The sequence below is a fragment of the Petaurus breviceps genome, unplaced genomic scaffold, assembly GCF_028583685.1.
Source record: "Petaurus breviceps papuanus isolate PSGF00001 unplaced genomic scaffold, PetGlider_PUasm1.0 138, whole genome shotgun sequence".
NCBI lineage: Eukaryota > Metazoa > Chordata > Mammalia > Diprotodontia > Petauridae > Petaurus > Petaurus breviceps.
In genome coordinates, this window is record NW_027185694.1 from 19,094,070 (window position 1) to 19,107,445 (window position 13,376).

At 39.6% G+C, this 13,376-nt stretch overlaps 1 protein-coding gene across 1 annotated transcript in view; it reads left to right on the top strand.

The window, feature by feature from the left end:
- Nucleotides 1–2,413: 2,413 nt before the first annotated feature.
- TRAP1 (TNF receptor associated protein 1) overlaps nucleotides 2,414–13,376 on the top strand; it is an 82,920-nt gene continuing 71,957 nt past the window's right edge. Inside the window, exon 1 of the mRNA XM_069106586.1 lies at nucleotides 2,414–2,653. Within this exon, the coding sequence (XP_068962687.1) occupies nucleotides 2,557–2,653 (97 nt within the window). The 5' untranslated portion in view covers nucleotides 2,414–2,556. The remainder of the gene's footprint in view (nucleotides 2,654–13,376) is intronic.

Genomic DNA, 13,376 nt, shown 5'->3' on the forward strand with positions numbered 1-13,376 from the left:
AAAAAGTAAAGGGATCTGTAGGTACAAAAATATTTATAGTAACTCTTTTCCCCCCCTGAATAGTATTTTTTTTTCCAATTACATGTAAAGATAGCTTTCAACATTCATTTTTGTAAAAATTTGAGTTCCAAATTTTTCTCTCTTCCCCTCTCAAGACAGCAAGCAATCTGATATAGGTTATACATGTACAATCATGTTAAACATATTTCCACATTAGTCATGTTGGCAGCTCTTTTTTGTGGTGGCAAAGAATTAGAAATTGTGGGGGTGCTCATCAATTGAGGAATGACTGAACAAGTTGTGGTACATAATTGTGATGGAATATTATTGTGCTACAAAAAATGATGAGCAGAATAGTTTCAGAAAAATCTGGGAAGACTTATGTGAACTGATACAAAGTGAAATGAGCAGAACCAGGAGAACATTGTACATAGAAATAGCAATGGTATATGATCATCAACTATGAATGACTTAGCTATTCTGATCAATACAATGATCAAAGACAATTCCAAAGAACTTATGATGAAAAAGTGTTGTCTATTTCCAGAGAAAGAACTGATGCAATCTGAATAAAAATCAAAGCACGCTTTTTTGGATTTCTTTATGTTGGGTTTTTTTTTGCAATAGGCCTACTATGGAAATATGGTTTGTATGACTTCACATATGTAATCTATATCAAAGTTGTTGCCTGCTCAAGGAAGGGGGAAAGGAGAAAGAATGGGAAAGAATTTGGGACTCAAAATTTTTTTAAAATGTTAAAAATTCTTTTTACCTATAAATCAGAAATATTTAATGAAATAAAATACATTGGGAGAAAATTAATAAAAGAGTAAGATAAGCCTGTTTCCAATGTGGCTATTGTCTGTTCATTTGTTCCAAGTGGGTAGAGACTACTTGAGGGACAAGCACAAAAATTAATCTTGAGAATAGCTGAGTTACAGCATCAGTTACATCAGCTCATGCTCCAGAAATGCAAAGAAAAGCAAAAACGATTTTTGCCATATACCACCCACTGAATTTCCAATCTCAGTGCCTGATTGGTCCCCATGCGTGAAAAGCACTATACTTCGTCATCACCTCTGCCTCTTAAAAGTCCTAATTTCTTTCAAAGCTTAGCTCAAGCACATGAAACCTTTTCTGATCTATCAATGACTAGTGCTTTCTCTTCTAACTTGTATTTATTTTGGACATTTTTATATATGTACATGTTATCTCCCTCAGATAGAATGTTAAGTCCCTTGAAGGCAGGGATTATTTCATTTTTGTCTCTCTATAGCCACCCTATACAATGAAAGCACTCAGTAGATGATGTTGTTTGCTCTGATGGGATTACCTAAGGAGTATTGGGTTCAGATTTAGGCATCCCATTTTAGGAGACATTCCTAAGCTAGAAAGTCTGGAGAGGAGGGCGACTAGAATGGTGCAAGCCCCCAAGAGCATGCCACAAAAGGAATGAACTGGGTGAAATTTTATTAAGAGTGCTGGGTAACATTTGTCTGACTTATGGGAACTGTTTTCAAGCATCCCAAAGTCTTTCCTGGAGAAGTGGATTAGTTCTGTTTGACTCCAGAAGGCAGAATCTGGAGCAAAGGGTGGAAGTTGCAGAGAGGCACATTTGAGGCTCAGTCAAAGAGACATTTCCTAAAAATTAGAGCTAGCCAAAGGCAGAGAGGACTGCACTCAGGAGGGAGTGGGTTTCCATCTCACCACCGGTCTTGAAACGAAGGCCAGATGACCACTTGCCGGGGTTATTGTAGAAGGGTTCTTGATCAGGTAGGGGCTGGACTAGAAGACCTCTCTCCTAACTTGGATTCAGCGAGGGTTTGTCTGAACAGGGGAGAGGGGAAAGTACTTTAGAAGTTCGAGACAGTCCAGGACTTGGCAGATTTTAACGCACTACCTAAGTGTCACATCATTAACACCAGCAGCAAAAGCAGCTGATTCAAATCCTTCTTTTTATAGATGTGGAAACAGGACGAGACGCGATTTGCAATAAGTTTCGTGCACTCGCGACTTCGACACGATCAAATGGACAGGTCTCCGTCCTCTACTTTAGCGCGTTACAGGTCACACTTCACATCCGTCTTCTTCCTACCTCACCGAAGTGTCTTGGAAGGGAAGCGGAGCGTTGCCCTTGACGACCAGACAGAAGGTCACCGAGGTCCCCTTCCGGGATCATACTGCCGCAGGTATGTCTTCGCCTAAGCCTGGCCGGCGGAGTTCCAATCTCTGCTCAGGGACGCTTTTTCTTCTCTCGCCTCCCTCCCTGGTCCAGAACGAGATTCAAAGGCTATCGGTGGCTCGATGAGAAAGTCTCTGAGGGTCACTTGAGAAGGAGAGGACGCAGAGCGGAACGGAGGGCAGCCTCGGTGCAGGCAAATGGCGTGACAGTCTAGTCGCGCGGCAGGTGACGTCAACAGTCCCCGCCGCTCGCTTCGCCAAGGCCCCGGTTGCTGCCTCGCTCTCAGTCTTCAGTTCTCTCCCCGACCCTGCTCGTTTCCGCCCCTCACTTCTACCCTGGTCAGCTGTGGTGAAGCCTTTTCCCGGGAGTAAGACATGGCGCGGGAGCTCCGCGCACTGTTGCTTCTCGGGGGCCGACACCTACGGCCTTTGCTCGGGCCACGAGAGCCGGGGCTGCGAACTATCGCCCGAGGTAAGGAGCCGGCAGGGGTGGCGACCCCCGCCCCCCGCAGCTTCCTCGGGGCCGCTCCGGAGGAAAAAGTGAGGCGCTGACCGGCGCTGGGGGAGTTGGGCTGGGGAGGATGTGCGGCCGGCTGCGGAGGAGCTCGGACACCGGCGCGGATGCAGCCCACGTGGGACTTGAGAAGCGGGGCTGGCCCCGGGGAATGACGATAATTGAGAGCAACTAATGTTTTCGTTTTCGTTTCCTTATGTTGTTTTCGGTCTTGGGATTTGGCCCGATTATTGATTAGCGGGCGCTTAAAAAAAAAATGTAACTCAAGTAACCGACGAGTTAGACTCGGTCTATGTGGAAAGCTCTGTAGTAGACTTCGAAGGATATAAAAAACTTAAGACCCAGCTCCTGCTTTCGTGGGACTTCATGTCTAATAGAGGAGGACACCAGCAGGAGCTGTAGTATGATATGCATGTATTAGAGGGGTGCAAGAAGAGTGTTAGGGGAAGATACTTGTTAAAAGTGGCTTTGAGTTGGAATTATCAAAGGGAGGAATTAAGAGAAAAGATAGCGTCAAGGAAACTCGGGTGAAGAGAATACTTGAAGGGTCTCAAAATAACTTGAATGACTTGAAGGGTCAGTATGGATTAGTTTGAGCGTAGTAGATTGTATTGAGGTGAGGAATGGGAAATAAGGCAGGAAAACTAAGGTGGTATCTGATTGTGGAGAGCCTTGAATGCCAGATTAAGGAATTTGAAATTTACCTAGTAGGCAATAGGGAGACTTTTAAAAGTTTTGAGAACAACTAAATTGTGCATAAAATTAGTTTGTCATGAAGAATCCTTTGGCTGAGGGGAGTGGAGATGGCAAGGCCTTTTAGGAGACTGATGCAATAGATTAGGTAGTTGATAATTGTCTCCATGAGAGTGGAGGCAGTGAGGGAAAGAGAGGAGGATGGGGAGGGACAAATGAGATGATTGGGTAGGAGAGAGTGGGGAAAGTCAAATCATTGACAGAAATTGTGAAAACAGGAGGAAGATTGGGCAATACCACAATAGTACAGTGGTGTGTGAATTAACTGGGACAAATTAAAACAAATTTATTAACACACAATAAACATTACAACTTTTACTCTTTTAAAGAACTTTTTAATATGCAACATTTCACCTTGCTGCAGTCACTTGCTTTACTTGATTTGATCATGAGTGTGGAAGATTTTGACATTTTCTTTAATTCATCATGAAATCATACTTTGAGCATGTTTGACATTTAAGCTTACCTTTGATAATCGATTTTTTTCCAAGATTTACCCAAAACAGAACCCGTAGATTAAAAAAAATTTAAATTCTGAATTTAAGTACCAAATGACATTTCCATATGTTGTACCTAGTATGTATGTAATAAATTCAACATAGTTTTATGTCCTGCTTGTTTACCTCTGGCTTGCTTTCTGTCTCTTTTGTATTTAAAAATATTTCAGTGACATTTTTCTTTTGACAGCCCCAATAGCCATTTCCTTTCTTCCTCCCACTCCCCACCTTTACTTCCATTGATACAGAAACAACAAAAAACCCTCTTTTGCATAGTTAAGACAAAATTTTGACAGAGATGGTTCAGAGTGGTTCCCTGAAAATGGCTGGGCATTCTGCACTTTGAGTATCAGGAGTTGTATGATGCTAAGTGACTGTGAATCACTTAGCTGTTCTGATCAATACAGTGATCCAAGCCATTTCTGAAGGACTTATGATGAAAAATGCTTTCCACCTCCAGAGAAAGAACTGATGGAGTCTAAATGCAAATTGAAGCATGCTTTTTTTTCCTTCTTTATTCCTTTTTTGTGGGGAGAGGGGAGGAAATTGTGTTTTCTTTTGCAACAGGGCTAACATGGAAGTGTTTTACATGACTTCATGGGTATAATCTATGTCAAATTGCTTTCCTTCTCAAGAAGAGGGAGGGGGAGAGAATTTGGAACTGAACATTTTTTTTAAAGCAAATGGTAAAAATTTTTGTTTATATGTAATTGAAAAAATAAAAAATAAAACTTAAATAAAATTTATCGACTAAGCTAATAAAAAATATTAAAATCAAAAGAAGAAAAAAATTGAAGGAAACATAAGGTATCTTTTAGCAAAAACAGTTGACTAGAAAACATACCAAGGAGGTAATTTCAGAATTATTGGACTAGCTGAAAGCCATCACCAAAAAAAAGCCTAGATATCATTTTTCGAGAAATCATAAAAGAAAGGTACCCAGATCTATTTGAACCAGATAGCAAAGTGAAAATAATCATTTCGTGAAAGAAACCCCCAAGTGAAAACTCCTAGGAACCATCTTGACCAAAATCCAGAGCTTCCAGGTGAATTCAAGTACCAAGAAACTACAGTGAGACTCACACAAGATTTTAGAACCTACTAATGTGAAAGAGTGGAGAGCTTGAAATATAATAGCCAAAACATAAAAGATAAAGACTTGCAACTATTAATGTGTCCAGCAAAACTGAATATTAATACTGCGGGAGGGGAAATGGACCTTTAATGAAATAAAGGTCTTACAGGCATCAATAATGAAAAGATTGCAACTTAGAAGCTTTGAAATACAAAGACAGTAAAGAGAAGTATAAGTGTAAAATGATAATGTGTAAATGAGCATTTGGAAGAGATTTTATAAGGTGAAATATTTGCATTCTAATGTGGAGGTAATAGAAGTAATCAATTATGTGGGGGAGAGAGGGAAAGGCAAGGCAATTTGTTGTGGTTAAGTGACTTGCCCAAGATCACACACCTAGTAAGTGTGTCAAGTGTCTAAGGCTGAATTTGAACTCAGGGCCTGTGCTGCACCACCTAGCTGCCCCTGATAGAAGTAATCTCAGAATTTTAATGACAAAATTAAGTAACACAGAAGTGGGGGGGGGGTGTATGTGTGGTATTACTATGTTTTGATGATCTTAAAATAAGGGAAAATGAAGGCTAAAGGAATAGTTTAAGGAGGAATAGGGGAGGGAAACTTATTTAATTGGGAGCCACAAAGAGAAGTCTACAAATGAGGAAGGGGTTGGGGAGTGTATATTATAGAAGTAATATATTTAAATGAATCTGTAAATGTGAGTAAGTGGAAATGAATATTAAGGAAAACATTGTTTGTGGAGGATTCTATATATGTAACTTCTACCCTGGGTCTCACTCCTTTGATAGTTTAGATCTGATACTGGAATGAAGGGAGACATTTGTATATCATTCAGTAGTTAATATAGCAGTGAGAGGATATGACATCATACGCTGATGGAGCTAAATAGAGCTCCCCTGTTTCTGAGTTGCCCACCATATTAGTTCACTAGCCAAACACCAGAGAGAGGCAGAGGCTCTCTTGTATCTTGTATATGTAGGTGATCACAAAATGATGTCAAAGACCTGAGCCAATTGCATCTTGGAAGGTGACTTCAGCACCTTTTTGTGGGTATAATTTCTTTTTTTTTTTTTTTTTGCCTTTTGGAGGGCAATTGGTGTTAAGTAACTTGCCCAAGGTTACACAGCTAGTTTTTTGTGTGGGTGTTAAGTGTCTGAGGCCAGAACCGAACTCAGGTCCTCCTGACTTCAGGGCCAGCGTATTACTCACTGCGCCATCTAGCTGCCCCATGGGTGCAATTTCTAAGCCAGATGTTTTGGAATGTTAAGAAATTGTGTAAAATGTGGTATCTTGAATTACAGCTTGCTCTGCCTTCAAAGAATATTAAAATATTTAACTACTTAAAAAAAAACTTTTAAAAATGGTTTGCTTTTGATCTTTTGTTTTTACATCACTGAGATTTTCCCTTTTGTCTCTTGCCCTGCCGTCTTTCCCTCCTGGAGAGAGCCATTCCTTATGACAATATTTTTTAAAATAAGAGAAAAACAGGGGCGGCCAGGTAGCATAGCGAGTAAGAGCACCGGCTCCAGTGTCGGGATGACCTGGAGACCAAATCTGGGCTCAGATACTCAGCACCACACCCAGAAATAACTGGCCATGTAACCTTGAGCAAGTTACTTAACCCCAATTGCTTAAAAAAAAAAAATAAGAGAAAAATTCACCAAATCTAATAAATCTGACATCTGTAGTATTCCTTAGCTATGCACTCTTTGCCTCTGCAAAAGAACAAAAGGAGGTGAGATGCTTTCCTTTGTGAGGGACGCTATTAGTGAATGTTAAATGAATGAAGAGCAAGCAAAGGAGACTGCTGGATTAGTTGGACAAATAGAAAGAGAACCTAGAGAGATCATTGTCAAGAAAATCTAGAGAGGAAAGAAGATCCAAGAGGAGAAAGTAATATGAGGGGTGGCCAGGTGGCTCAGTGAGTAAGAGCACCGGCTCCAGTGTTGGAATGACCTGGGAATCAAATCTGGGCTCAGATACTTAGCACCACACCTAGAAATAACTGGCCATGTAACCTTGAGCAAGTTACTTAACCCCGATTGCTTTAAAAAAAAAAAGTAATATGTATGTCAAGTGCTGAATATTAGTCAAGAAGGACCAAAGTTGAGAAAAGGCGATTTAGATTCAGTAAGTTTCTTAAATACCTACTAAGTGTAAGGTATTATGCTAGGCTGGGGATACAAATCCAAAAATGTTTTTAGGGAACTCAGGAGGGATAGAGACAATACATGTTTATATATAAACAGATAAGTAAATCCACTAAGATTTTCTGAGAGAGGCAGTACTTATAAATGGAAGAATCAATAGTGTTCAAAGAAGAGATTACTACCAACCCTAGCCTTGAAGGAAACTAGGAATTCCTAGTGGAGGAGTAGAGGAAGTACCTTTCTACCCTGAAGGACAGTTTGTAATAGACATGGAGGTGAGAGATAGGATGTAGAGTAGGGTGAAGAATAATTCACTTTGCCTGTAATGAAGAGTACTAGAAGGTTTGTGATATGAACAAGGTTGGAAAGGCATTTTGGAGCCAAACTGAAGGATTTTCATTTTCAAGAACTCATTACTCCTATCCCTGGTGATAGGGAAGTAGTGATTACAAAGAGCCAACATGGCTTTTGTCAAGAACAGATCATGCCAGATGAGAGGGGTGCTGAATGCTAATTTAAAATGCTGGTTTATCTAGATTTTAGCAAAGCTTTCATTAAAGTATTTTATATTATTTCTGTGGAGAAGATGGAGAGATATGGATTACAGAAAAACATAATCAAATAGATTCAGAAGTGGTTAGATTGTGGGCCTCAAAGAGTAATTGTTAATGGTTCAGTCTATTTGTGTTGTGCCATAGGGATTTAAATAGCCTTGGACTATTTAACACATATCAAAACAATTTGACTGGATAAAAGCATACATAGCATGCTCAACAAATTTGCAGGTAACACTAGACTGGGAGAAACAGTTAATATACTAAATGACAGTGAAGATTCAGAAGTATCTTGATAGGCTAAAATATTGGGTCAGAGCTTAATAACATGATATTCAGTGAGGAAAAATGTAAAGTTTTATAATTGGGTACCAAAAAAAAATCAGTTTCACTGGTACAAGATTTGGGAGGTATTGTTAGTGTTCTGAAAAACACTATGGAGGTTTTAGTAGACTATTACATTTATAATACTTATATGTATGCCAGAGTAATGTGGCAGCCAAAAAAGCCAGTGCTATCTTAGGCTACATTAAGAAAGCAATATCTTCCAAAAATAAAGAAGTAATCTACTATATCTTGTTCTTATCAGATTTTATCTGGAGTTCTCTCCACCATGGTTTAATAGCGTTCATTAAGCTGGGGTGGATGGGTTGGGAGGTGTTCATAGAAAAGTAGTCAGGGGGGTGGAGCCAAGATGGTGGCACAGAAGCAGGAAAACTACCTGAGCTCCCCTCATAACCACCTCAAATACCTATAGAATATGACTCTAAACAAATTTTAGAGCTACAAAACCCACAAAGTGACAGAGAAACAAATCTCCCACTGAAGGAAGCCCGGCAGGCTGGCAGGAAAGGACCATCGCAGTACGTTGGGAGCTGAGGGCAGTCCCTCCTGAGCCTCGGTTTTAGCGCCAGGGTGGTCCCAACCAGCAGTGGCTAGAGTGGACTTTGGGAGGGTAGATCACCAGCAGGTGTGGTAGTTTCCAGAATTACCACACCAAAAATGCCGAGGACAAAGTAAAAGGTCAGTGTAGAACTCTGTTGGAACTGGGGAGCACAGCACGGTCTGGCCTCAGCCCCGTGGGGCGAGAAGTGGCAGCGGTGCAGCTGCATGGCTGCTTAGGAGCTCCTGGCCTGCAGATCATAGGGTGGCCAAGCAGCCAGTCTGGGGGGTAATCACTCCTGCTTTAACATGCTTGGATCTGGATCTCTATCTTGGGTAGAGGTCCTGGGATGTGTGACCAGTTGCCAGAGCCAATGGAAGCTTCAGACAGAGCACCTAACTAATACCTCCAGCAGCTGAGAAAACCCCAGAGATTTGGGACAAAGCTCCTCCCGCTGGTATCAGAGTTCTACTGTGAAAAAAGCTCAAAAGTCAAGTAATTGAGTGGCAACATGAGCAAGCAATGGAAGAAAAGCAAGCACAGCAGTCAAACCTTAGATTCCTATTTTGGGTACAAAAGGGATCAAAGCTTGGAATGGGAGGAAGAAAATGAAGTCAGAACTCCTGTACCAAAAGCTTCCAAGAAAAATATGAATTGATTACAGGCCATAGAGAAGCTCAAGAAGGATTTTGAAAACCAAGTAAGGGAAGTGAAGGAAAAATTGGGAAGAGAAATGAGAATGATGCAAGAAAATCATGAAAAGTGAGTCAACAACCTGACTGGAGAAAATAACACCTTAAAAAATAGACTAACTCAAATGGCAAAAGAGGCTCAAAAAGCCAATGAGGAGAAGAATGCCTTAAAAAGTCGAATTTGCCAGATGGAAAAAGAATCTCAAAAGCTCACTGAGGAGAGTCATTCCTTCAGAAATTAGATTGGAGCAAATGGAAGCTAGTGACTTTATGAGAAATCAAGATGCTATTAAACAGATCCAAACAAATGAAAAAATAGAAGGCAATGCAAAATATCTCATTGGAAAAACCACTGACCTAGAAAATAGATCCAGGAGAGATAATTTAAAAATTATTGGACTACTTGAAAGCCATGATCAAAAAAAGAACCTAGAAATCATCCTTCAAGAAATTCTCAATAAAAATTGCCCTGATATTTTAGAATCAGAGGGCAAAATAGAAATTGAAAGAATTCACTGATCACCTCTTGAAAAAGATCCCCAAAAGAAAACTCCTAGGAATGTTATAGCCAGGTTCCAGAGTTCCCAGATCAAGGAGAAAATATTATAAGCAACCAAGAAGAAACAATTTGAATATTGTGGAAACACAATCAAGATAACACAAGATCTAGCAGCTTCTACATTAAGGGATCGCAGGGCTTGGAATATGATATTCTGGAGGTCAAAGGAGCTAGAATTAAAACCAAGAATCACCTACCCAACAAAACTGAGTATCATGTTTCAGGGGAAAATATGGTCATTCAGTGGAATAGAGGACTTTCAAGCATTCTTGATGAAAAAACCAGAGTTGAATAGAAAATTTGACATTCAGATACAAGAAGCAAGAGAAGCTTGAGAAGGTAAACAGGGAAAAGAAATCATAAGGAACTTCTCAAAGTCCAACTATTCACATTCCTACATGGAAAAACTATAATTATAACTTGAGAAACTTTTCTCAGTATGAGGATAGTTGAAGGGAATATAAATGCATATATATATATATGTAAACATACATTTATATGTCTGTCTAGGAAGTGTATATGTGCATATGAATACATAATATGAGTGTGTGTTTATATGTGTACAGGGAAATATAGACAGAGGGCATGCGATCAATTGAATAGAAAGGGATGATACTTAAAAAAAATTAAGAGGTGAGAGAGAAATATAATAGGAGATAGGGAGAGACAGAATAGGGTAAATTATCTCATATAAAAGAGGCAAGGGAAAACTGTTATAATGTAGGGGAAGAACAGGAACGCAAAAGGGGATGGGTCATCCTTACTCTGATTGAATTTGGCTTAAGGAGGGAATGACATACACTCTCAATTGGGTATCTTACCCTACAGGAAAGTAAGGGGGAACGGGATAAAAGGGGGGCTTATAGAAGGGAGGGCAGATTGTGGGGGAGAGTAGTTAGAAGTACACATTTTTGAAAAGGGATGGGGTCAAAGTAGAAAATAAAACAAGTGGGGGGTGCTATAGGATGGAGGGAAATATAGTCAATGTCTTTCACAGTATATCCATTATGGAAATGTTTTGTATGAAGACCAAATTTATGTCATAGAATTCCTCCTGTACCTATTTTTTTAAAAGTTTTACAAAAGTATTGGGATCAGTTGTTCTTTAGATATTAGGGAGAATTCTCTTGTAAATCCATCCCTTTTGTTTTTTTTCCCCCTTAGGGGGTCCATTTATGGCTTGTTCCATTTCTTTTTCCAAGATAATATCATTTAGGGGCAGCTAGGTGGCATAGTAAATAGAGCATCGGCCCTGGAGTCTGAAGGACCTGAGTTCAAATCTGGCCTCAGACACTTAACATTTACTAGCCATGTGACCTTGGACAAGTCACTTAACCCCAATTGCCCTGCCCTCCCCCCTCCAAAAAGCAAAAAAAAAGGGCATTTAAGTATTCTATTTCCTGTTCTGATAATCTGAGCAACTAATTTTTTTTTATGTATTCATCCATTTTATTTAGATTGTCAGATATATTGGTATATAATTGGGCAAAATAGCTCCTAGTAATTGTTTTTATTTCATCTTTATTGTTTGTGAATTCACCCAATTTATTTTTAATACTGGTAATTGAGCTTTCTTCTTTCTTTAAACAAATTAGTCAATGTTTCATCTGTTTCATTGTTTTTAAAAAGCTCTTAGTTTTATTTATTAATTCACCTTTTTATTGTTTTTATTTTCAGTTTTATTAATCTCCTTTGAGTTTTTAGGATTTTTATTTTGGTGTTTGAGTGTTTTTAATTTGATGTTTTCCTTGTTTTTTAAATTGCATTCCCAGTTTTTTGTTTTTTTTTTGCTTTCTCTTTTATTGATATAAGCATTTAGAGGTATAAATTTTCTCCTAAGTAATGCTTTTGATACATCTCACAAGGTTTGGTATGTTGTCTCATTTTTGTCATTGAGTTTAATGAAATTATTGATTGTTTTATGATTTGTTTTTTGACCTGCTCATTCTTTAGGATTAGGTTATTTACTTTCCCCTTTACTTTCCCTATTACTCACTTCCTGACTCCCTCCCTCTCTGATTGTGGTTTCCTTGAGCATTAGACTCTGCTACACTGGGAAATTCACAGTTCACCGCACTAGGTGAACTGCCTCCAGCTGACCTTTGGGTGATCAGAACTGGCCCCAGCTGGATAGGCTTTGTGGAGTGGTGTACCGCTACCTATACACATTGTGCCCTGTCATGGTGACCTGTCCTATGCCCTCTCTTTCTTAGTTCTCTTGCATGGCACCATAAATTCAGAGTCTGCCACTTGCAGTTCAGAGCTTTGCAGCACTGTTGCTTCTGTATTGCAGCCCCTGGCAGGCTTTGCCTCCTAAAGGGTTATACACATGGCTGTCAAGGCATGAAAAATTTTCCACAACCAGGAGCCAGAATCTCTATGGCACTAGAAAGAGGGAGCAAGGAACAAAGGTGAGTTTTAATGTAAGCCTATGTCTGCTAGAGTGGCCACCCTGTCATTAGCATGGGAGCTATGAGAGGAGTGCTGAGTGAGTTAGGGTTAGTAAGCATCAGTTACTGGGTTTTGTTTTGTTTTGTTTTACCTCTTTTGGATTCTGGATGTCCTAGACTGTAGAAACAACTGAAGGTGCTTTATATTTGGTGAATGATTTCTGTTTTGGAAAGATCTGAGAGGTCATGGGGATCTGAATATATGTCTAGTCCACCGTCTTGTTGCTCAGGGGACCAAGAAGTTCAGCGCTATGGTATTTACTTTTCAATTAATTTTTTTTTTTTCGCTTTTTGGAGGGGGCAAGGCAGGGCAATTGGGGTTAAGTGACTTGCCCAGGGTTACATGGCTAGTAAGTGTTAAGTGTCTGAGGCTGGATTTGAACTCATGTTCTCCTGATTCTTGGGCCAGTGCTTTATTCACTTTGCCACCTACCTGCCCCTCAATTAAAATTTTAAAATATATTTATTCATGTTGTGGAAGAAGAAACAGAATAAAAGGAAAAGCACACATACATACAAAACAAGAAGGAAAGTGAAAGTCATGTGCTTCGATCTGCATTCAAAGTCCAATAGTTCTTTCTCTGGATGGGGATAGCATTTTCCAACATGAATCTTTTTGAAGTCTTGGATCATTTTATTGCTGAGAATAGCTAAGTCATTCAGAGTCGATCATCCTTAAAACATTAATGTTATTGTGTACAGTGTTCTCCTGGTTCTGCTCATTTCCTCTTGCATCAGTTCATGAAAGTCTTTCCAGGTTTTTCTGAAAGCATCCTTTTCATCATTTCTTATAGCACAATAATATTCCATTATAGTCATATACCGTGATGTGTTCTGCCATTACCCAGTTGATGAGCATAGTCTCAATATCTGATTCTTTGCCCTCACAAAAAGAGCTACTAAAATATTTTTGTGCATGTGGATTCTTTTTCTTTTTTTATGCTCTCTTTGGGATACAGACCTTGTAGTGGTATTATTAGATCAAAGGGTATGCAGAGTTTAATTGCCCTTTGAGTGTAGCTCCAACTTGCTCTCCAGAATGGTTGGATC